The sequence below is a fragment of the Drosophila serrata genome, unplaced genomic scaffold (genome assembly GCF_035046125.1).
Source record: "Drosophila serrata isolate PLE 108 unplaced genomic scaffold, ASM3504612v1 contig_276, whole genome shotgun sequence".
In the NCBI taxonomy this organism is placed as follows: Eukaryota; Metazoa; Arthropoda; class Insecta; order Diptera; family Drosophilidae; genus Drosophila; species Drosophila serrata.
The window spans coordinates 11754344-11777815 of record NW_028257174.1 but is presented as its reverse complement, the minus strand read 5'-3'; the positions used below and the strand labels follow the sequence as shown (position 1 = coordinate 11777815).

Genomic DNA, 23472 nt, shown 5'->3' with positions numbered 1-23472 from the left:
CTTGCCCTCCTCCACCCCCATTAGCATGTAAATACACAAAATGGAGCTGGAGATTACAAGTCAGAGAGATTAACCAGGCCAAAATGCTAGACAAGGTGTTTAATAAAGGACACAAATAGTAGTTATGGGGTTATTCCATTTCCTAGTTTCATTACCCTCAAGTTTAGTTCAGAGCCCCACATTAGTCATTACCTTATTTTATGATTTCACCATATTTACTTAAACTTTCGTTTAGTTTTCGGTTTTCAAACGTGCTTTTGAAACTTTAAAATTAAGTATAGTTTGCTATCCCCACAGTACGGGTTTAAATTGCGGAAGTTCGGATCAAATATATATATATATCCTTCTCCTCTCTGTTGCCGGGTAAGAAACTTTTATCATTGATTGCCATTTCACTTGGCTGTCTTCGCCACCCCTTTTGGGGTCTGTGATGCTGCTGCTGCTGCTGCTGCTGATGCTGCTGCAAGTTGTCGCATCTTCCGGCCTGTACCTTGGAGCAGCTTCCCTCTTTTGCCTCACCTTTCTATGGCTGCCTTGGGTCGCTTTGCTGGCCATTTTCTTGGCGCATTTTTCGATTAAAATTTATTTGCGCAACTTATGAAAACTTAAATGCCCATAACGGCGCCGCCAGACCCGGCCTCGTGTACTAGGAATCCTTGTTCCAGGATCCTTAGCAGCTGTTAAAAGCGAAAAGGAGTTGAAGAGAGACGCGGGACTGTAGACTTTCTACCATTTTTCGCCAGCCTGCGTTTTGGCTGAATGGCGACTGGGTTGCGGCATTTCTTGGCTAAAAAGTTTCAAATATATTTCATAATTTGCAACATATTTTATGGAGGCGCCAGCAAGCATATTGCACTTTTCCGGCCACGCCCACAGGGTCATAAAACAAGGCTGTCGTTTTGGTGGGTCCTTTGGCTCCTTCTCCCCTTTCTCCGCGCTTTTCTGCATTTTCCCGTATGTCGAAGTCTGGATGTGTGTAGGCCAATATCCTTCGGCCAGTTGAAAGCATTACTCATACGCCGCGTGTGCGCTGCAAAAGTAACGAGACACTCGCCTCTCGCTCCCTTGCTGTTCCCCACTCGCTGCTCTTTTCTCGTTAAATAATTCAAATGACTTCCGACTTAGACTTTGACATTGAGGCTGTCGCTTCGCGAGCAAATGAAGCGCATCTTCGCATCTTCGCATCCCCTCCTTGGCACACTTAAAAAGTAATTTTATTACACAGCTACTTAGGGCGGGGGGGTTGACGGAGGTCGAGCACTTATAGTCATCACCTCAGAGCGAGAGCGAGAGCGAAAAAGGAAAATTCTTGGCGGAAAATGCTGCTCCCATTGTCACACTATTCCTGGAAGTTTTACTCAACCTTCCCCCCGAAAGTCAACCTTTGCCTGCTGATTGTTTTCATCCTCCTTCGTCCTTCGTCCTCCGTCCTCCAGCTTATTTTCTTTGCGTTTTCGTTTACAAATTTTTCTCATTACATTTTTGCCTCGCCGTGTCCCTTTTGACTTTTCCAAAGAAAAAGTCGAAGCTTGGGAAACTTTCCCCCCTCAACTCTGATGCTTTTCCTTTGGCACTTGGCAGGTATCTCTGCCTTCCTGCTGGTAATTTAATGACTTCAACTCCGCGAACTGAGGCGGTTTTCCATGGGGAAATGATGCAGAAAGAATTCTACAATTTAGCCTGAACCCTAAGAAGAGTTTTTAGGTTGGAAAATTGTTTAAAATTATACTAATATGTCATGTGATCTCAAGGAATAATAATTTGCAATAAAAACTTTCCATAAAATGCTGCCATTGACAGCGCACACACACTCTCTGTTTTAGTGTCAAAATATGAAATGGATAGTCCATGGAGAGAACCGAAAAAGTGACTTCTAATTTTCTCAGACTTTACATTCACAATGTCCTAATGGTATTCCGACTCCTGTTCGTCCGTTGTCCTCTGCTGGCTTCTGCTTCTGGCATTTCATTTAATTACTTTTGACATCAGGTAGACATTTTCGCTGCCGCATTTCAACCCTTTTTTCCTTTACCCAAAGCAAATTCATTCATTCTCTCGCATCTGAAAAGGGGTTGCCGCCCGGGCGATGGGTGGGGAAGCAGGCGGAAAAGTGTGCCAAATATTTGTTTAGGCATATTTGCCAATGGCCAATGGTGCTCTCATATCCGCCACTCATCAGGGCTAAAAACATCCGCAGTAACACATATACATATACATACATCCTCCTTTTCCAACACACACATTTTCACATTGTAAATTTTCATATTTGCATTTTCCTTTCTCGACGTTTGCTTTGCCAGCTTCTTTGCATTTATTTTGATGTATTTCCGTTTGTTGAGCCAACGAGAAGCTAAAGCGATGCCTCTTATTTGGTACATTTTGGAAATAGAAAAGTCTGGGGTAAACTAAAGGGTAAAACATTCAAAGATGAAGCGAGGAATCCTTTTGGATACTAGATTTTCATTAGCTGATGGCTTAGATTTAGATTCGTTTTGCTTTGAGCCATGAAATTAAGTCTATAGTTAATTAATACATTTTCTTTAATGATCATATTACTCATACGCCGCGTGGGCACCAATGGAGCAATGAGACTCTTCGTTTGTCGCTTTTCCACTAAACGGTTAATATTCGACCCTAAGTTAACTTATTCCTTCCTATTTGATTTGATTTTACTTTATTACTGAGTTAATTATTATAATTACTTTAAGTCATATTACTCATACGCCGCGTGTACACCTAAAATCAATGAGACTCTTGCCGCTTATCGCTCAAATTTGGCTCTTGCCGCTAGTTCCCCATTGATCCTCTTAAAAAGTAACTTCCTTATTATTTTATATTATTATTTAGTTACTAATTTCATCTACCTAAAGTCACATTACTCATACGCCCTGTGTGCACACAGAAGCTACTAAACTTCGTCGCTTTTCCACTAATCGCTTAATACTATATACTACTAATAATAATACCCCCAGTTCTCGTTTTCCTTCTTATTCGATTTGATTTTACTTTATTATTTAGTTAATCATACTTTTTACCTTAAGTCATATTACTCATACGCCGGGTGTACATCCAGAATCAATGAGACTCTTGCCACTTGAGGCTTGCCACTAGCTTATCGTTTCTCATTAACGCCTAATAAGTTATTTCCTTAATGTTTCATATTATTATTTGGTTAATCATTCTTTCTACCTAAAGTCATATTACTCATACGCCACGTGTACATTCAGAGAGGTTCTTACCGCTCGCTGCTTGCCACTCGCTGCTTGCCACTCGACATTCGTATCTCGTTACTCGTTACTCCTTCTAGAATTCAAATGACTTTTAACTTGAACTTTAGCAATGCAGTGAGACTGTAGCTTCTTAAGCAAATAAAGCTCATCTTACATCATTACATCTTTATTTTATTTATTTAATTAATTAATTCAGTTACTTTAATTAATTTTTCCAAATATTTTTTCTGATATTGTTTTGGGGGAAAAACGAACGGAAATGGAAATGGAAATGAAAATCCTGGAAAGGCAACTTTTCCACCAACATTACACTCTCTTACTGACTTAATCTGCATGTGTGCATATTAATGAAAGCCTGAAAGTCCTGTCCGCTTTCCATCCGCACTTTTCCTGGCAGCAGCAATTTATTTATTTTGTTACTGTTTTTTGTTGTTTCGCTCTTTTTGTTGTTGTTGTTGTTGTGTGCTTTGCCCATCCGAAACTTTTGTTTTTGTTTCGTGTTTCATGTTTGTGTTTTGGTTTCATTCACTCGATTTTGTATTTTTTATGTTGCCCTGCTTTCCGCTTTTCTGTTGTGTTTTTGGCTTGTTTGCCGTTACTTTTAAAAGCTTTTTTAAGTAACTCGAACTAAATTAAGTTAAATACATTTCGTGTGCCAGACCCCTCCCTCCACTTTCCTCCCTCTGCATACTGGGACACACGGCGTATGCGTAATGCGTAATTCGTAACCCGAGCAGGATCCACCGCCAGCGGAAGCTGAAGCTGTAGCTCCTTAAAGATGATGGATGGATGGATGGCCTGGCTAATGGATTTCCTTCCCTCTCTCTCATCCTTATACTCCTCCTTTGGCAGGAATCAATTCAATTAGCTTTGCCCCACATACGAGTGCGACCTCTGACCTTTGGCAACAAGTGCTGCGGGCTTCCTTGGGGAACCACTTAGAGTGCCGCCTTTAATGAGCATTCAATATGAAGGACTCTGGGGACTGGCAGGATGGATGCACTTTGCTTCACAGAGAGAGAAAATTCCCAGCCCTAAATTCACGGTATACTTAGTTAGCTCCCCCACTGCTAGCACTTTTCTCTCAGTGCAGCTCAGCCAGGACATAAAAAAAAAGCAAAAACACCTCTTCTCTCCTTTGCTGCAATATTTATGTTTCTGGGTTAAAACTGCAGTGTGACAATTTAAGGCTGCTTCGCCGCAAAAAAGGATGCGGGTGGAGGAGGAGGGACTTAAGGCGGATGATGCGTTCCACATAGCAGGGGAGGAGGGGGGAGAGGAGAGGAAAGCAGGGGGAAAAGGACCTCCCTTGCCTTGCTTATTTTGCACAATTTTTCTGCTTTGTCAATACGCAGATGCTGTGCTCGCTCTCCCAACCTCTGGCTTTTCTCTCCGGCAAACTGCACTTTGTTTCGCAAAAGGATTTTCTATGTTTTCCAACAGCTTTTGTTTGCCGCTTAGCAAACACACACACGGCACACACACACACACACTCAGAGCTAGAGAGCTTTTAGTTTTGCATTTTAAGCAGTTTGGCTTTGCATTTTCCCGTTTGCTGTATTCACAATACGCAAAATCATTCAGCAAAAATACAAAAATTCTCATGCATATTTGCCATCTGCCTGGGAGTCGTCTTTCTCTCCTTGCACATATGTAGCACAAGGGGAAATATGTAGTTTTTCCCTCTATAAAAGAAATAGATTGGAAAACTCCCCCCCCCCCCATAGAGAAGGAAAAGCCACAACACAGAGTTCATCGAGAGGCAATTTAAGTTGTAAGCTCTTCAATTAGGTGCAAAATGTTGAATGGGTCAAAAGGCGGCATCAGGATTAGTCTCAGGATTAGAATACACAGGACTTGAATCAAAGAGTATTTATAATTATTTGTAACCATAAATACGAGTATTATTTTGGCAAGGAAATAACCTAAACTCATAGAAATACACACACAAAAAGGTCATTAGACTTTGTGAGTGCTTCGTGTACATCTTTATTCCGATCCGGTATTAACCATGCCCAAACGACGTCATAGAAAAAAATGGCAATATCCAATATGCATTTACCGATCCTCTCTGCATTTAATTGCATTTTGATTTGACTCCGAAACGAGAGGAAGCAACGAAATCGAATTCGCAACCGGTTTTCACAATCGTAATCGCAAAACTTCTTTTCGCCAATGGAGCTCATAAATCGTTCAATCATCAATGGCACTTTGACAACGCCAATGGCCATCTTTGGCAGCCATTTGGTTGTATGTCATCCAAAGAAGAAAAAGCCTTGTCGCCTTGGCCACATACTCTTTTAAAATATTAAATAACATATACATGTGGCAAGGCACCTTGTAGTGGAAAGAGTGTGCCTGGCCAAGATGGTAAAATTAATGCAATTTACTTACAAAATGTCCCATTAAAAGCGCTTAAACCAGACACAGGGGCCTAGAGATGGAGCGCTACATGAGCTTGTCGCCTTGTCTGGATGCCTCCAGAGTGAGTCTCCTCCAGAGTCTGGAGTCTGGATGCAGACTGGCGAAGGAGGAAGGAGTTTGCACCATGTGAGAGTGTAATTTAATGCTGCTGCAGTTATTCGCCTTCTTATTTTCAACGGCATGCAATGGAGAGGCCACAAATTACCCGGCCAAGTCCATGGAGCGCATTTAGCTAAATCGCAGAATTTATGTCTTATGAATATGCTTGCGTCTCGAAACTCAAGAACCAAGAACCAGAGACCCGAAACGAGAGACCCAAAACCAAAACCAAAACCAAAGCCCCAACCCAACCAAAGGCCAAAGAAGCATGGGGCCAAGTGACATTGGCAGCAACACTTGGCCAAAGTATGTTGTTTGCCAAATGTAATGGTAAGAAAAAGGGAATAATGTTTTGCCATTAAATTCAAGGCAAATATATAATTTAAACTTTCTCCAGACATATTCTGATATACATTCCTTAATGTTGTCTTTAAGGCTCCCTCGCTCACTTTTGTTCCTCAAGTCTTTTGACTTAATTTCATGCAAATGTATTCAGCAAATAAAGCTTAAAAAAAAATTTCCCTATTTATTCAGAGACAAATGATATATATAGAATATATATATTTTTAAGAGAGAGAGCAGCAACACCTCATCGTAAAGCAGCTGGACTTCTGGCTTCGTTAGGAGTCTAAAGCCTGATTTATACCTTTTATTATTATTATTGTAGTTTTTCCCTGCCTTGCTTCGCTTAAATTTTCCACCATTTTTTCCCCCATTTCCCAAGAGTGGGCACCAAATCCACCAAATTATGGCATCTTAGCGCGGGTTTTCCTTCTCCAATTTCGCATCGAAAAAAAAAAGTTTTCAATTCAATTATCAAACGCCCAGGCATTTTCCAGAGTTGAAGGCGGAGTAAGGAAATGGTGGTGGAAAGGGTGCCACGATTTGGCTCCGATTTTGGCCTGCAATTTTGCTGTGTGTCCCAATGCACTTTTTTGGTGTAATTTGTTTGCCAAATTCGTATTCGCGTGTTGGCGTTTGCCACACTCTCAATGATCATTGGCCGGGTCATCATCATCGCCATCATCATCATCAGTAGTTGTCACTCCATAGCCACATTCAGTGCCAGGTCTTTGCGGGGGTGTTGTTGCAACATTAATGCCTCTGCCCCGCCCACTTGGCCATAAATAATTTCACAGGCAAAAGCCAATTTTCGCAATTCGGTGGGAGAATCTCTTCACCCAGAGAGAGGAGAGAGGAGAGAGAGAAAAGAAGGCGTTGAAGTCTTTTCGAACAGGCATTCGAAAGGAAATTAATGAGGGAAAATCGGTTCGTGTGTTTTCACCTCCTGGGACACTGGTACCAAGCTTTTTGAGTTAATTGCTTTTCACATTTGCAGTTTTATTTGATGTTGTATAATTTTAAATAATGCAAAAGCAGCTTTTAAAATAAATATATGTAATAAAGTAAAGAGCCTTCCCAGTAACCCATTTTCCACATCTTAAACTCTTGAACATCACTTTCCCTGCTTTCCACAAATGGTTAGCCATCATTAGCATATATGTTGTCGGGAAATAAAGAAAAATAAAGAAAAACAGAGCACTGCATTCTCAGGGAAATGCACTCTCTGTGTCTCTCTATTTCTCTTGGGTCTAAATATAAAAATTAGTTTGCCATTCAAGCGGCAAATATTTTGGCAAGCCAAATTTTTGTGGCAACAGAAAACTGTCAACACGTCGCATTCGGAGGGGGTTTTCCCCCTTTTGGATATCATAACAGACTTGCCCCTTAGGGCTTCGATAGAGACAGAAAAAGACGATGGAAAAATTGAAAAAAATAAATAAAATTATGCGGCAGTACATATCAAATAATTTGCAGCCTCAGCAAAGTTGAGGAAAATCAGGGAAAGCTAGAAGCCAGCTCATTGCAAATTCAAATCACACCAAATTCTAAAAAACACACAAACCACACACAAATCGCCGTCGAACCAAATAAAAATGCGAGTACATAAAAATAATAATAAAAATAAAATAAAATAACCAAAAAAAAAGAAAAAGGGAGCAAGGGAAATGAAAGCGAAAATAAACCCAAGGCGAGACGGGCCGAAAATTTTCTTGTCAACGGGCGAGAAAATTACACAAAGCTTGCGCTCTGGCTGGAAAAAGGAATAAGAACAAAAAAAAAATAAAATAAAATAAAGGAAAACAGAAAACCAGGACCTCGCTCCTCCAAAAAAAAAAAAAGGACTCGGCGGGGACAAAGCCAACAAGCAACATTTTGTGCCGGCAAAGCAAATTTTCGGTGGGTTTTTAGACGAGTGGGTGGGGTTGGAAAAGCGGGTGGGAAAACTTGGTGATACGGCAAATTTATTTCAATGTGTGCGTGTGTTGACTCAGACACACAAATTACGGCTGACAAAATGAAAAAGAGTCGAGAATTATGAGAGAGTTTCCCCCGCGCTCTCTCGCCTTGCGACTGTAAATCATTAGCTTTGCAAGCCATTTTATCGAAATTTAATGCTTAACAGTTGGAAAATGTGAGGAAACCTGGGGAAAAGCATTGATTTGAGCAGAGATATTGAGGTAGTATTTAAGAGTAATTAAAGGGGGAATAGTGAGAAGAATCCAAAGTCTTTATATAACCTTGCAATCTGTTCTTTATATAGTTATTTATTGATATATTTATATAATAATTCGGGATAATCATAGCTTAAAAATATCATAACTAAGCCAAAAATGCTTGAAATTTAATTCGTGCTAGTTTTGAAAAGGTTATAAATCAGCTTACTTAGTTTAAACATTTAAAAAAATCAACATTTTGTCAATTTTTAACGATTTAACCCCTTTCCTTTATAAATAATACAAAATTGTATAAAGTTTCGATAGGTAAGCAATCAATCAACCCACGATAACATAGCACAGCTTAGTCTAAGCCTAGGCCTGATCCCTCCTATATAGCTTTATATAGATGCATGATATTATTGTCATGGTAAAGACTTACCCCAGTGGAGGACACGTGGTTACCCATTTATTAGCATTGCTCAATTCCTTCGATAATCATCGAGGTGAACTTATTCTTGATCATCCATTAGTCAGGGGATATATATTTGGGATCGAAGAGTAATCACTATCACTACACCATTCCTAATAGATGTTATCACCAGTGCGGCCTCGGACGGAATGAGGCGCAAGGCCTGCAGCGCCTCTATTTATAGTCCCCGAGTGAGGAGAACAGAGAATGTGAGAGCGAGAGAGTAAGAGCTATCACTGGAGAAAGGCAGTGAGAGTTAGAGAGAAAGAGATGCCTCTCCAGATACACAGAGGCAGGCATACTGAATAAGGTAGAGGTAAAGAGTGAGTGAGAGAGCGACTGAGGGAGCGAGTGGGAGAGCGAGAGTTATTATTCTAAATTGTTTATTGTTATTATTTATTATATTTTTTATTGAGATAGATTAAATGAGCCACAGTTTTGCAATTTACTCATCATTTAACGATCGTTTTTTTTTCAGCTTTATGATATAGTCGTCCGTTTTTATGGATATATATTTACAATAATATTTTATCTAAAATCACTATTGCATATAGTTTGCATTCGCCAGCCAATTTTGTCGATAAATCAAAGTTTTTGAAATATCATAACTAAGCTAAAAATGACTAAATTTCAATTCGGAAAGCTGTTCTGAGCTAGTTTTTAATAGTTTGACAAATCTGCATACTTAGTTTATAAATTTAAAAAAATCAAAATTTTGCCAATTTTTGAACATTTTAATGATGTAACCCCTTATAAAATTTTGAAAAAATTTCAAAAAATTGTTTTTCTTCGGAACAAAGCTAGATCGACTCCATTTTCAATGCTGATCAAGAATATATATAATTTATAGGGTCGGAAATGTCTCCTTATGAAGTTATTGGTTTATGAATAGCAGAAAATAGCAATTTATCGAAACTGTATTAAAATTTGATGCGTAAGTTGTTAAATAGTTTTTATAAATATTTATATCTTAATGTTAAAGTTAAAATCTATTTTTCATATGATCTTGAGAGCAATGTTTCTATCTTCACATCTTATATCATTATATCTCTCATTACCAAATCTAATTGAGGCTATATTATAAAGTATTTTAAGAATTGAGCACTGATGAGTCACAGGTGACTCTCTCCTAAAACAGCTTGATATGCATTAGTTCATGTTATTATTTATATTTCTTAAAAAAATTCTTTATCCTAAAGAGTTTACAAAAATCGTACTAATAAATATAATAAGAAACATATTTCCAGTAATATCCCACAGTTATTAATAGTTACTTAAGGTTCATAATGCATTATATGTAGTTGATGCATGGTATTCCGGTATCTATACCTGACCATCTGACTAACCCATTTCCGACTATCGCAAGAGTCTCTCTTGTTGCTATGATTTATGGGAACATTCGCTTACTTTCGGCAACATTGTTCCACTGAAGTCTCTGGAGAATTCTCCATTCTTCGACCAGAGACACACACAGCACACTCTATGGCGCCGCTTGCACTCTGAAGATCATATCATATCGTGTTACTTCCCGCCGTCTGTCTGTCTTTACCCACCGACTTTTCCATCTTCCCTACAGTCTGGGGTTCCCTCCCACTTTTCTTCTCTTTTCGGCGATACGTATGGAATACGATTGTATGGCAAAAACAAAAAATTTAGACATTTTGTAGCCAGTTTATAGATGGTATGACATGGTGTGGCTGGAGATGAGGATGGAGGCTGGAGGCTGGAGGCTGAAGGCTGGGTCTGGCCAGGGACTGGCTGCGCGCACTCACTTCCCCTTGGCAATTGAGGCCTGTTTGGTTTTCGACCATAATTTTGGTGCCGTTTTACAACAAAAACGGGCACATAACTTCCCAGAGACGTCGACTTGCGAATCCGGGCGGACTTATGGCAGTGGCAAATACAGGCACTGGACCAGTCCCGGTATCCATGGCCTGTCCCGGCTTATCTGTCGGCGCCCGGGCCTCTTCCACTTGGTGCAAAATGATTTTCACATGTTTTCCTTTCTGTGAGCTGTGAGCTGTGAGCTGTTTCGCACATCTGCCTTACCACTTTTTTCGGTTGTTTTTTTGTTTTCCATTTTACATTTTCACATTTCACATTTCCCATTTTCCGTTTCTCGTTTCTCTCTCGCAATTCTCCATTCTGCAATCTGCATTTCGCATTTCGCATTCTGCATTTCTGCATTTCCCCAGATAGCTTCCTCTGAACGTTGTTTGGCTTTTAATTAAAATTGCAGCTAAATTATGAACTTTTCTTTTCTCGACCGCCTGCAAATTTTCTTTTCGCCGGTTGGGTCTGGGTCTGGGCCTTGGCCCCCTGTCTGCTCGTATATCAAAATCTGTTTGCAAAATTTTTGTTTCAGAGATTTCCCCCGGAAAATGTTACCGCTGCTACGCATGCTATGTATGTGTAATGGGGCCGGCTGAGTCAAATGAACTGTGAAGAAAATTCGCGTAAAAATGCGTTTTATTGTTGTCCAATTAGGTTGATCGGAGCTGCCTCTATACCCATTTCCATTCCCAATCCCCAATCCCCAATCCCGATCCCATCCGATCCGCTTGGTTTAATTCCCCCAAACACACAGATTTCATTCAATCTTTCTTTTTCATTTTCAGGGAAAATTTATGTGCTACTTTGGCTAATCGCCGGCAGCTTTGGCAGTTTTTTTTTGTATCTGTTGGTTCTGTTCTGTTTTTCCGTGGTTGCTTGGCATTTTCTAATTGTCTCAGTCTGTGTGGAATTTATGGACCCAACGTTCCGCCATATCAACTCAATTACAATGCGTGTCAATGGCAATCTGATGACAATGGAATATATATATAGAGATATCTATAGATATACAAAGCTATGCAGGGCCAGGGTCGCTTGTTATGATCATTATTGTTATCATTAAGTGGGATGTGGGAAAACAGCTTCTTATGGAACTCATATTGATGGAAAGATGAAAGGCATTCAATAAGTCTATGATATGTCCACTTTGGATTGAGGGGGAGAGAATCAATGGTTGAACCACTAACGACCTAGAAATACTCTTCTTGGTGACACTCCCTCACCCCAGCCAGATCTATTTATATTTTCTTATGCCCAGCCCCAAAGTCACCATGCTCGAGTGATTCCTTGCTGGAAAAGTCGAGTGTCAAGTAAAAATAAAATTCATTTTAATTTGTGCAACGACCACAACGAGAACGAGCGATGATGACAATATGGATGGGTGGCGGTAGCACATGCTGCCAGGATAAGGTCCATCCTCGATAAGTATTCCAGGCAGCAGCTCCATCTCCATCTCCATCTCCAGATGCCGCCTCATCTCCAAACCGTCTGCCTTTGGGGGTCCATTGTTGGTGCTGTTGTTATTATTTGCCAAATAAGCGAACGGCCATCCGCGTTGTCTTCCTGCTCATCCTCCTCCTCCTCCTCCATCCAGCTCCTCCTCCTGTCGAGACATCTCCTTTGTTGTCAGCCTCCGGCCTGTCCGCTTCTTTCCCGCCCCTTGGGCTCGTCGATGATGCAGACATAAGATATGAAAAATATGAGGCAACAGCAATCACAATAGTTGCACCAGTCACAAAAGGCAATCACCAGCCCCAGAGTTCCGTCCCATTCCATCTCATACCATCCAACGTACCATCTCATTCCATCCACGGAACCCCGAATCCTCGACAGGCGCTCATGCGTGGGCATTGGCGGACAATCCCTGAACATATATTTATGCAGCAACAGCAGAGGGCACACTATTAAGAACACTATTAGTCATGATGTCCATTGTAATCGTTTTACAATAATATTAAATAAAATATAAAGAAAACTAACTTTGGGAAGCTGCAATACCCTTGCGAATTGCAATTGAATTTTAGGATAAAATCTGAATCATAAATAACTTTAAAATAATAATCCATATTTATTCATATTTTTAAATGACAATTTTATCAAAAAATCAAAATTTAAATAACTCATAACTGCACCAAAAAAGCTTTAATTTTAAATCGGAAAGCGTGCCTATGTTAGTTTTTATTATGTTAACAAATCTGCATACTCAATTTCAAATTTTAAAAAATTGAAATTTTTTGCAAAATTTTTGTCAATTTTAACGATGTAACCCCTTGTAAAATTTTGAAAAAATTTCGAAAATTTTTTTTTGTCCAGACAAAGCTAGTTCGTCTCCCCTATTGATGCTGATCAAGAATATATATGATTTATGTGGTCGGAAATGACTCCTTCACTGTATTTCAAGCTTCTGACTAAAATTAAGAGTATAAAACTCATCTTCTTTTAACAAAACTATTTAATAGGATGCATTAATATTTAAGAAATAATTTAGGATAAGATCAATTAATATTGTATTAATTTTGCTTTCCAATTAAATAAAGTTGTATTATTTATTATAAGTCCTTTCTGAAACCGAAGTTATATACTTTATGCATACCTAAATCTTAAGAGTCTTCTTGCTGTGACCTCGACTGTTGCACTCTCCCAAAGGGCCACGTGTGTGTGCGTATGTGTTTGTGTATAAATCACGCTTAATGCCTTTGCCGGCAGGGAGGAAGGAGGGGGAAATTGGTAGAACGGGAGAAAGCTGGTCAAAAGGCGCAAGTTCAGAGAAAAAGAGAGGAGCCAACCAACGCAGGACAGGAGTCCCTGGAACACCATAAATTGCAGTCAAGTGCTGCCAATTAGTTGCTAAAATTATTTTATGATATTGTCCAACTAATTAAATGGACATTAGGTGGAAGCGGGCGGGCGAACTGCGTGGGTTGCTACCGTCTGCAAAATCGATAAACAACAGCGTCAAATAAGACCATAAATAAATAAATAAAAATGAAAGGTTGGCCCCACGTTCCGGCATCCTTGCAACATTTTTCATCAATCAAGGAAGCAGCAGGAGTAGCAACAATAATCAATCATAGCCAAGGGGAAGCTGAACACCATTTTCCCTCCCTGCACCTGTCCGAAAAATAGAGCAACACAACAGTTTCCTATCATTATTAATTATTTATGAAATGGGGTGGAGGGTGGATCACACCCACAAGGACCCAACACCCACTAGGACCCACTATTGGCACAAGGCAGTGGAGAAAAATGATGGCCAAAGGCTGGCCAGGACTGCCATTAAATGATTAGGTTTCTTCGGCTCCACTGACCAGGCCGTTATCCTTGATAATGGCAAAAATGGCCAAATGGGAGCGGGTTAAGCTCGTTACGGCCATGACGGTAATTTTGGCAAAATGGCTGCCCAATTTGTTGACACTATATGTCTAGGGATGTTGCTAAGGCAAAGATTAGAAGGATATATAATTCTATTTATTATTTACTATACTTTTACTATTACCCCTCGTAATCATGGAAACTCTTTCCTCTTTTTTTTCACAGTGTGTCAGTGCAATGGCCATGCCCGTCGCTGCCGTTTTAATCTGGAACTGTACAAGCTATCCGGTCGGGTGTCTGGAGGAGTGTGCTACAATTGCCAGCATGACACCACCGGTCGGTATTGCCACTATTGCCGCGAGGGATACTACCGAGATGCCACCAAGCCGCCGAATCATCGCAAAGTCTGCAAGCGTAAGTCCTTCGTGTCCTGTTTTTCCAAGTCCTGTCTTGAGTCTCCTGCGCTGATTGAATAAGGGGCGGGCGACACAAAGTCGTGGTTGTACTCTTATGACAGCAAAAGAGTTTTGCTTTTTCTATCAAGTTTGTTTTGGGTCTTCTTTTGTAGCTTTAAATTTTAAGGATACTTTTAAAGAGGATTATTTTAGGCATATTATTACATGGGAGACTTCCTAAATAGGCTTTTAAATCGATTAGCTTTAGTTTGAATTGGTTTATTTATAACTTACACCTTTTCTAGGGTATCTCTAGCCTCGGTTATCTTGCCGAAGAGTCCTTTCCTTGCCTCTGGTTTATTGATAACAGGCTGTCATCAATCAGCGGTCTCGTAAGCCGTCTGTCAGCCAGACAGCTGGGGCGGTTAGATAGATGGACCTAATGAGGACAACACTGACACTTACTGTCTCCTTTTTTTTGCTCCTTAGGCTGCGACTGCCACCCGGTGGGCTCCACGGGCAAGACGTGCAACCACCTGAGTGGCCAGTGTCCTTGCAAGGAGGGTGTAACCGGACTGACCTGCAATCGCTGTGCCCGAGGATATCAGCAGACGCGTTCCCATGTGGCGCCATGCATCAGTAAGTTCGCCAGCTTCTTTTAATCCTAATCCTGACCAAGCTAATCCTTGGAAATCTATCCTTCACAGAGGTGCCCACCAATGCGAATATGATTCAGGCTGAAAGCGCCGGCGGCGGTGGCGGTGGAGGAGGTGGCACCGGTGACTACAAGGATGGCGGCGGTTCGCAGGCCGAGGAAATGAAAAAGTGTAAGTGTACACGGAGAGAAATCTTGGGGAATTTCTAGCTATATTTATCCCTCTTCCTCTATAGATTGCGGCAAGTGCAAGGCCAGTCCCAAGAAGCTGAATCTCAACAAATTCTGCATGGAAGATTATGGTAAGTAGTATCCTCCTGGGAAAGACAAGAGGTGGCTCTAACTTGTATCCTTTTAACCCTAATGCAGCTATTCTGGCCAAGGTGATTGGTCATGATCGTGCCTCCCAGGACATTAGCACCGAAAAGTTCTCCATTGAGCGACAGAATGAAATCTACAAATATGAGATCAATATTCAGACCATTTTCAAGAGGAATCCCATGTCGGGCACAACTAGCTCCCTGTTGGGACGAGGAAATATGATGCTCCTAGTGCCACGCAAGAGCATCGAATGCCAGTGTCCCAAAATCAAACTGAATAAGTGAGTATATATCTTTTGAACAATATATAAATAGTATAGAACCTAAAAATATAGAAGAAGAACCCAACTAAACCCTAAACTTTCCTATAAATTCCGTTTCCTTTGCAGATCATATCTCATCCTTGGACGTGATTCGGAAGCGGCGCCTGGCTATTTGGCCATTGGACCCAGTTCCGTGGTCCTGGAATGGAAGGACGAGTGGTCATTGCGCATGAAGCGCTTCCAGCGAAGGGCACGCAAATGCAGTTGAATCGAGCCGGAAACGGAATATGTCAGAGCGGATTTCAATTTCACACACTTGGCTAGGTATCGGTTTTTGTATAAATTGTACAGTTTACTCAAGTTTCTGACCTTCTTCGGCATCATGCTATAAATTAATTAATCCGTATCATCACCAAACAACCTTGAACTCCATATTTTCTCCTCCCCCCTGCGAAGAATCGTTTGAGCCACACACACACACTATATAATCCTATATAATTCCTGCCTAGATAAGCTACCACCTGCAGTGGCGTTTCTAGTCCATAAAACGCTCTGCACACTCTACACACACTACACACTCACCAGCAGCTGATAGAGCCCTAAAAAAAAGAAGTGGAAACACTTTTATAAATCGCCAAATGCTAATTACAGTTACAAGCGTGTCCATTGCAGTTATGACCATAAAAAACAGTTATCAATTGGGGAAAGAGGAGTGAAAATCATCACCCGAAGGGGGGTATATTTTCCAGGGGGGTGGTCCAGACACACACAGAGGAACAGGCAACACCATAAGTGCAGTCATAAACCAACAACACAAGCCTTGACCAGATGCCAGCCTCTCGAAACTCTCGGACATGCAACCAGTGGCGTGCTTAAAAAGGGGTTGGAAGTCCCCCTCCCTCTTAACAATATTATTATTGGTTTTTCTTAGTATAAAAAAATTCATGAAAATGTCCAGCTAATTGCCCAATATTTTTATAGTAAACAAAACAACAATAGAAGCTTAATCAAAAGAGTTGTGCAAAACAAACTTTCATTTAAATATTTAATTCATCAAAATGTAACAAAAAATTAAGTCAAAATTAACTTAAAAATGTAGATAACAATTTCCATGCAAATTTAATATTTTTTAAAAATCGATTCAAGTTAAAAACTGACCCCTACTAATGCCACTCCATTTTTTCTTCCTAAAAAAAAGGAAGTAAGAAAATAAGCTACCACACATTGTTGCCCATAGTTTATAGTTTCGATATTTTCGGCTACGTTTCTCAAGAGCTAATGCAAACAGTTTTAGCCATAATTATGCACATGTTTATTGACTGTTTGCCAGTTGATTTTTCACGCGCTTTTGCATAACAATTTGTTTGATGAATGCATCAATAAATGAAAAAGAGGGGGGAAAATCCACACATACACACATGACACGCCGACGAACACGCATTTAAAATGCATTTATCTGGATTTAATTTTCGATTTGAATTATGCATGCAAATTGCAAACTCAACCTGTCTCTGTCTTTGTCTCTGTCTCTATCTCTGTCACTGTCTCTGTCTCCTCTTTTGGACCGCGAAGGCGTCAAGAGCGCAAAGTGAGGTGTTATTTGTTATTTGTAACTCGTTTTTAGAGCCCAGTGTAGGCCACGCACACTTGAGGCCCATTCCGGGGGAGCCTCTGTGTACAGTGGAGTCAGCTAATAAATAAAATTAAAGAGAATATAATAAATATATATTATATATTGTACCAAAAATATATATATTATTAGGACATTTTAAAATAATGTCACATCTCCCTTCAATCACTTTTTTTTATTGATTTAATTTTCAGTTTTACTCCATTAATCTCACAAATTTTACCTTATTTTCTTTGGCTTTTAGTCTTAAGCTTAATCTATCATTTTTCCCCTTAGCTTGTGTCCACTGTACCGATCGATATGCATCACGGTTAACAGCAACACAAAAAAAAAGCAACAGACATCATGAAACACGTTACTCAAATTAAACAGCAGAAACAAACAGAAGATTGAGCTCCACAAAGGCAGGAATTACACAGCGAGAAATCGAGGGAATTCGGAAATATATTTTCGTAATTTCTTATAAACAAAGTGTAGAGAAAATCCAATTGAAAGTGGTTTATATAAACTTTAGTGTCATAGCTTTAAAATTTTCCTTGTGAAAGCGAACTTCGAGGGTCGAGTCATAGATATGCCACTCGTCACATTCTACTTTTCAGTTTAACATCCTCTACTCTCCATTCTTTACTCTCCATTCTCTACTCTCCACTTTCTATTACCCACTCTCTGTTCACCACTATCTACTCTACACTCTCTATTCCCCACTCTCTATTATCCAGTCTCTATTCTCCAGTCTCTACTCTCCAGTCTCTATTCTACACCCTCTATTCTCAACTCTCTACTCTCCAGTCTCTAGTCTCCACTCTCTATTCTCAAGTCTCTACTCTTCACTCTACTCATTCTACTGAGTGGAGAACACTCCCTACTTGCCCCTCGCCATTCTTCACTCTTCTCGTGCCTTTCGTCACTCTCTACTCTTCACTTGGACACTCTCCACTCTCCACTCTCTACTCTTCATTTCACCACTCTCCACTTGGCACTTGCCACACTGTTATTCGCTCAGTGCATTTACATACTCTTTTTTTTTGTGTTTTTTTGTTCAATGTTGCTGTTCGGATTAAACATGTTTCGGTCTCAAAATGTAACATGATATATGACAGCCAAGTGTCGAACTTGATAAATGTTTTAATGAATTTATTTTCATGTTTATGTTCTGCCTGCCAGCCATTGAAACTGTCGAGTATCCGAGATCTTTAGCCGACTTTGCCACGACACCTACAGCAGCAGCAGCAGCAGCAGCTCTCTATAGCCTTTTGTCTGTCTGTCACACTGTCTGATTCTGATGTCCGATGTCGCTGTGACCATTCCCATTCCGAAACCCATTCCGAATCCCATTCCCATTCCCATTTCGAATCCCACTCCCAAGCTATTCAGGTCTGACCGTGACCATGATGTATGATAAATCAAAAATGGGGCCAACATGTGCAGGGAGCGTCGAGTGTCGGCGAGTGGAGAGTTGGACAGTTAACATGCTGCGGCATTTAAGCCGAGAGCCGTGTTTGCATTCACTCTGCTACACCCACTCCTGCCTCCAGGGATGCATAATTAGCCTCTGTAGGGATTGGGATCGGGGATTCAGGATTGAAATCCAGGTCCGGCCAACGTGGCGTATGAGTCATGAGCACACGTGTGCCCACCGCAAACACATGCACGTCCTGCAGTCAGATAAATGCAGAATTGTCAACTGTTAACTGGATACATTTATGCATATTTTTTATTTATATAAATGTTACCAGCAGAGAGCGAAGGGTATATGTGCAGTTGAAAGGGATTTGTCAACATTTCAAAAGTCAGCAGAAAAAATTATGATCTATTAAGTATTGAATGAGATTTCAGAAAAATTTTGGAATTGCATATGAGAATGATAATGATATAGTAAATAAGTCCAAATCAGACACTTGATATTCTTTTTAAAATAAATCCGTAGATTCATGGTTTAAATACCAACTCAAAATTAAAAACTAAACTAAAACTAGAACTTCTTGTAAAATTCATATTTTTTCACATTACTTTCCTAACTAAATTCTTTTTAAATTATTAAAATAACTCAGTTGAAAAGAGAAGTAAATAAAACCCATTTGAATAGCAATTAAAGCCAGGCAGTAAAGGATCACAGGATCAGTATCATAAACCCTCTCTCTGAAAGCTTATTAGGGTCTGGGGAGTGCAACCCTTTACCTGAAGCGTGCCAAAAATACAATCGTTAAATAAATGCTGCAAATAATAATATTCAACCCTGGCTGTTAAAAACAAAAAACTCTGAAAAAAAGACAAAGAAATGAAATGAGAAATTCAATTGTGGCCTCGGCGACTGCGGCCGGCTGCCTTCATGCATATTTAAATGAGATTTTGCGTTAACAGAATTTTGTCAACGGAATTCTCTGGCCAAAATGGAGGGGGAGTTGTGTGGCATATGTGTGGGCGTGTGGCCATGAAAACCCCTATTAATTTATATATATATATATTAATATATATATATATGTATGTAATGCATATGCACAGATATATAAAACATTTATATATATTTAAATAAATTGGGATTCTCCCCCCGTTGCATTTTTTGCTGTATTTTTTTTCTGCTCAGTTTTTTGCAATTTTTGCCATTCATTTAGCCCAGGGATGGGGGCGTGGCATGGCTGAAAAGTGGGCGTGTTGTCGCATATGTATTTTAAATAGGATGCAGACTCCATTAGCATATAAATTGACGCCGAAGCATCGGTTGAGTGGATAAGCAACGGCAGAGACATGAAATCAAAAAAAAAATACAACCAAGGATCCTTGTGGCTCCTGCTTGTAACTGTTAACTAGCATTTGGGATAAAAAAAACTAACAAAACAATAACAATAGCAACAAGAAACAGAAACAGGAAACTAGCCCCAAAAGCTGACAAATTGACTTCCGTTTCCGCTAAAGAGAAAAAAAAAGAAAGAAAACATAACGAAAGAACGAACAAAAAGTACTTAAGCATTACTTAACGAAAGTGAGAGAGAGACGCAAAACATAACCAAATTAGTCATTAGTTGATATGTCAAGATGTTTATTTATTTACAAAAACCCCCCTCTCCACCCCCAAGGACACCTAATCTTAAATTAAAATTAATAACACACACACACACTCGAAAGCGGAGAATATATATATATATATATATATTTATTTATAGCGACATGTATTTATATGTTACGGGGCGCAGAGCGAATCCAAAATTGTATCCTTCTCGTCCCTGCACTAATCACATATCCTTCAGCCACACACACACACATACATATACACGATTGATTATAAATTATAATAAAATAGTTTGTTTTTTTTTTTGTTTTTGTGTCAGACTAATACGAATATCATATGTGCGTGTGTGTCCAGACGGAAGAATTATTCATACGATTAAGATATAGAATACAAAAAATAAAGAAAAAGGGAATATATAAACATATAATACACATAAATATAATCAAAAAGTAAAACATAAAACAGCATTGTTTTTTTTTATCTTAGATTTTTTGTAAATACTCAAAAAATACTCGAGGGCTGGATCGGAATTATTCACTTTTTTGATTATTGCTAAATATTATTATGTTGAAACCCACGAAAAGCACATCCATACACACACCCACGACGAATGCAGAATGGGAAAATTCACATTGTCTGATATTAAAGTATTGTAGTTGGTACTTATAAAATATATATATATATATATAAATCGGTATATATATATATATATAAATATTTAACTATGATTAATCATAACAACACACATATGATATGCAATTTTTGTGGCAAAAGATGAAACTATATCAAAGAAATAAAAGCAGACAAGCGGGACAACCCAGTTATATATATATATATACAAGAAAATCGATATATATATATAACATTTATGTGTACTTGAGAAAGTAAAAAACCGAAAGCAAAGCAACAAGAGCATGAAAGTTTAATCGAATTAAGTGGACAAATTGCTAATAATAATAATAATAAAACTAATAACGAGATCAAAAGCACAGTTTTTGTATTCAAATATGGGTGGGTTATGGAATGATTACCAGGTAAGTTTGATATATTATAAAATTTTACTATACCTTTACAGAAGATCAACCTTCAGAGCACACCAAGTCCTAAGTCCTTAGTCCTAAGTCCTTTGAGTATTTTTATAAGCTCATATACTATATTCTAGCAATGAGTTGATTGTAATTATCACTATGTTTTAAAATATCAACTGAAAATAAAAATGCAAATAATATATAAATAAAAATATTACAATATATAATACAATTTATTTTTATATTTTGGTCAGAAATTTGCTCGTATCGCTCAAAGGAAACATTTTCGACCCCATAAACCATATATATTCTTGATCAGCATCAACAGCAGAATCAAACTAGACATATTTCGAAGGAAAAAAATATTACCCAAATTTTCAAATTTTTATAAAGTTTTATAAGTTAAAATTATCAAAAATTGATTAAAATTTTAATTTTTTTTAAATTTGTAAACTAAGTATGCAGATTTATTAACCTACAAAAAACTAGCTTAGAACAGCTTTTTGAATTAAAATGAAATAAGTTTCGGCCTAGTTATGCTTAATTTTCAACCCTGAAAGAGCTTTTTTTTCTCCTTTAATTACATACATTTAAATATTACATAAATTTTAAATAAGATAACATTAAACACCTCTACACGAACTATTCTTTCTTTTTATTTGGGGAAATCCTTGAACTCATCACCATTAGGATAGGTGATAAAGGCGTCTCGTCGGGAACTCCTGTTCGAGGACATTCCCCTCCTTCTTCGCCTGGAGCATCATCAGCACTTCTTATTGATTTTGCATAAGCAGTTTATTGTGCTGGGAAATGGCAGAGACTGAACCGAGGTTCTGTGGCCTGTCCTGCCACCCAATTTGCCATCGCAAGGACCCAGTTTGGGCTCACAATCTCTGCCTGGAATCGTCCTTGGACGGGGAAAATTAATTTAAAGCGCAATTTAAGTAGAATTTGCGCCTGGAGCCCTTTTTCTTAGTTTTATTTGAGCTTTGCTCTCTCTCTCTCTCTAGCCAGAAGCAGGAGCAGGACTCGGGATGCTGGACTGAAACTAATACGCATATTTATCAAATTTCAAGGCCCCAGGGTGGCTGCTGCTTCTACTGCTGTTGCATCTCTGAAGTTGTGCCCAAAATGTACAACAGCAACAAAAAAAAAAAAAAATTGCCTGCAGCGTTTCCAGTTTCAGGCAGCAAGGACTTTCCCAGAGAGGCGGTGAGGTGGTGAGCCTTCAGCCTTCAGTAAGGATGTGCGGCCAGAGGGCGACGCTCGACCGCAATGCAAAGCGAAGGACCAAGTTTTTGGTCTGGCAAACTTGACAAAGAAATAAAATGCGCCGCGTAGTAAGTGCTGGGCATTGAAATCGGTGAGGGAATGCTCGACTAGGGGATACCCTAAAGGAAGCTGTTAGAGGATGTGCTCTGGTTCTTGCCAGGATATAAATTAATAGAGAAAGCTGTTAGAGGATGTACTCTGGTTCTTGCCAGGATATAAATTAATAGAGAAATAAGAAATAGAAAATTATGTTAAGAGGTTTTTTTTACAAGGTACTATATATATTTCTGATCACAAATCAAATACCTATTTATTTTTTTTTTAGAATATATTCCTAAGAGAACTATCCTAGGAAAGGATATTCTATTTGAATAATTCCTATAATTTCTAACTTCATTTACACCCCAAGTTTATCTATTTTCCTTCACAAAAGACCCCAAATATCGAATCAAAATCCTTCCCTTAATGACTTCAAAAAAGGATTCTTCCATTAGGCCACCCCAGAGACTATTTAATTCTTCATGCTCATGGCTTAAAAAATAGGTAATATGGAATGCTCGAAACGTAAAAAATAATAATCCAAATATGCGAAATCGATACTCTCCCCCCGCTGAAAGGTATCACTCCTATAAAACATACACAACCAAAACAAAAAAAAAAAAAGCAGGGAAAATAAGCGCCAAAAACTTGGTGGGTGGTGGGTGATGTGCCGGACAAGGACGAGAACGAGAACGCGGCGAGTACGAGAGCGAGTCCTGTGGTGGTAATGCCTCATAGGCTGCTCTGGTCTGGTTGCCCTGGCAATCCAAGGACATAATGCGGGACGGAGAGTCTGTCAGCGGCAGACAGGAACCGGGAGCGCATCCCCCCCGGAAAAGCCACCCCAAAATTCACCCCCCTTTTGAAAGCTGCTGCACGCTTCATAGGCGCAACGAATGAATTTTAATTTGATTAAAGTGAAAAATTGAAAAATGCTTCCTTGGCAAAGCTTCCGCTGTCGCTTTCACTTTCACTTCATCTTTATTTCTCTGTTT

General features: G+C 39.3%; 1 protein-coding gene and 1 long non-coding RNA gene across 2 annotated transcripts in view; one reads left to right on the top strand and one right to left on the bottom strand.

Moving 5' to 3' along the window:
* Positions 1 to 20600, top strand: part of NetB (Netrin-B) — a 61677-nt gene extending 41077 nt beyond the window's left edge. Inside the window, exons 3-8 of the mRNA XM_020949532.2 lie at positions 14094 to 14282; positions 14753 to 14902; positions 14971 to 15090; positions 15155 to 15220; positions 15288 to 15519; positions 15628 to 20600. Coding sequence (XP_020805191.2) covers positions 14094 to 14282; positions 14753 to 14902; positions 14971 to 15090; positions 15155 to 15220; positions 15288 to 15519; positions 15628 to 15769 — 899 coding nt within the window. The 3' untranslated portion in view covers positions 15770 to 20600. The remainder of the gene's footprint in view (positions 1 to 14093; positions 14283 to 14752; positions 14903 to 14970; positions 15091 to 15154; positions 15221 to 15287; positions 15520 to 15627) is intronic.
* Positions 1 to 23472, bottom strand: part of LOC110181693 (uncharacterized) — a 178825-nt gene that overhangs the window by 58922 nt on the left and 96431 nt on the right. Inside the window, exon 5 of the long non-coding RNA XR_015272492.1 lies at positions 21206 to 21342. This is a non-coding gene — a long non-coding RNA (uncharacterized LOC110181693). The remainder of the gene's footprint in view (positions 1 to 21205; positions 21343 to 23472) is intronic.